Here is a 617-nt window from a genome sequence, read left to right as displayed (position 1 = left end):
TGATTTTAGGATCTATTTCTCGCGGGGGTAGATACTAGTGCTGTAACAATGATTTGGGCGATGTCAGAACTCGTTAGAAACCCTAGAGCAATGAAGAAAGCTCAGGAAACGATTCGAACCACCCTTGGGGACAAAAAGGAAATAATCACTGAAGATGATCTAGGCAAAGTTGATTACTTGACGCTCATAATCAAGGAAACATTCAGACTACATCCAGCACTTCCATTTATACTCCCAAGAGAAACAATGTCTCATGTCAAGATCCAAGGCTACGATATTCCCCCGAAAACGCAAATTCAAATTAACGTATGGACAATCGGACGTGACCCAGAGCGTTGGACTGACCCCGGAGATTTCATCCCTGAACGGTTTATTGATAGTTCTGTAGATTTCAGAGGACAACATTTTGAGCTGTTACCGTTTGGTTCTGGTCGGAGGATGTGTCCCGCGATGCCAATGGGGGTTGCTACTGTGGAACTAGGATTGATGAATTTGCTTTACTTTTTCGATTGGGCATTGCCTGATGGAATGAACTTTGGAGACATTGATATGGAAGAAACTGGTAATATCTCCATTGTCAAAAAAGTACCTCTTCAACTTGTGCCCCTTCAACGTTA

At 42.8% G+C, this 617-nt stretch overlaps 1 protein-coding gene across 1 annotated transcript; it reads left to right on the top strand.

The window, feature by feature from the left end:
- Positions 1-14: 14 nt before the first annotated feature.
- Positions 15-612, top strand: LOC106322175 (cytochrome P450 71B2-like; the record flags this gene model as incomplete). Its single annotated transcript, XM_013760314.1, has 1 exon — positions 15-612. A coding segment is annotated over exon 1 (564 nt), but the record flags the coding sequence as incomplete, so codon positions are not given.
- Positions 613-617: the final 5 nt, after the last annotated feature.

This window comes from Brassica oleracea, unplaced genomic scaffold (genome assembly GCF_000695525.1).
Source record: "Brassica oleracea var. oleracea cultivar TO1000 unplaced genomic scaffold, BOL UnpScaffold08912, whole genome shotgun sequence".
NCBI classification, from domain to species: Eukaryota; Viridiplantae; Streptophyta; class Magnoliopsida; order Brassicales; family Brassicaceae; genus Brassica; species Brassica oleracea.
The sequence above is the reverse complement of the archived record's forward strand: the minus strand, read 5'-3'. Positions and strand labels throughout refer to the sequence as shown.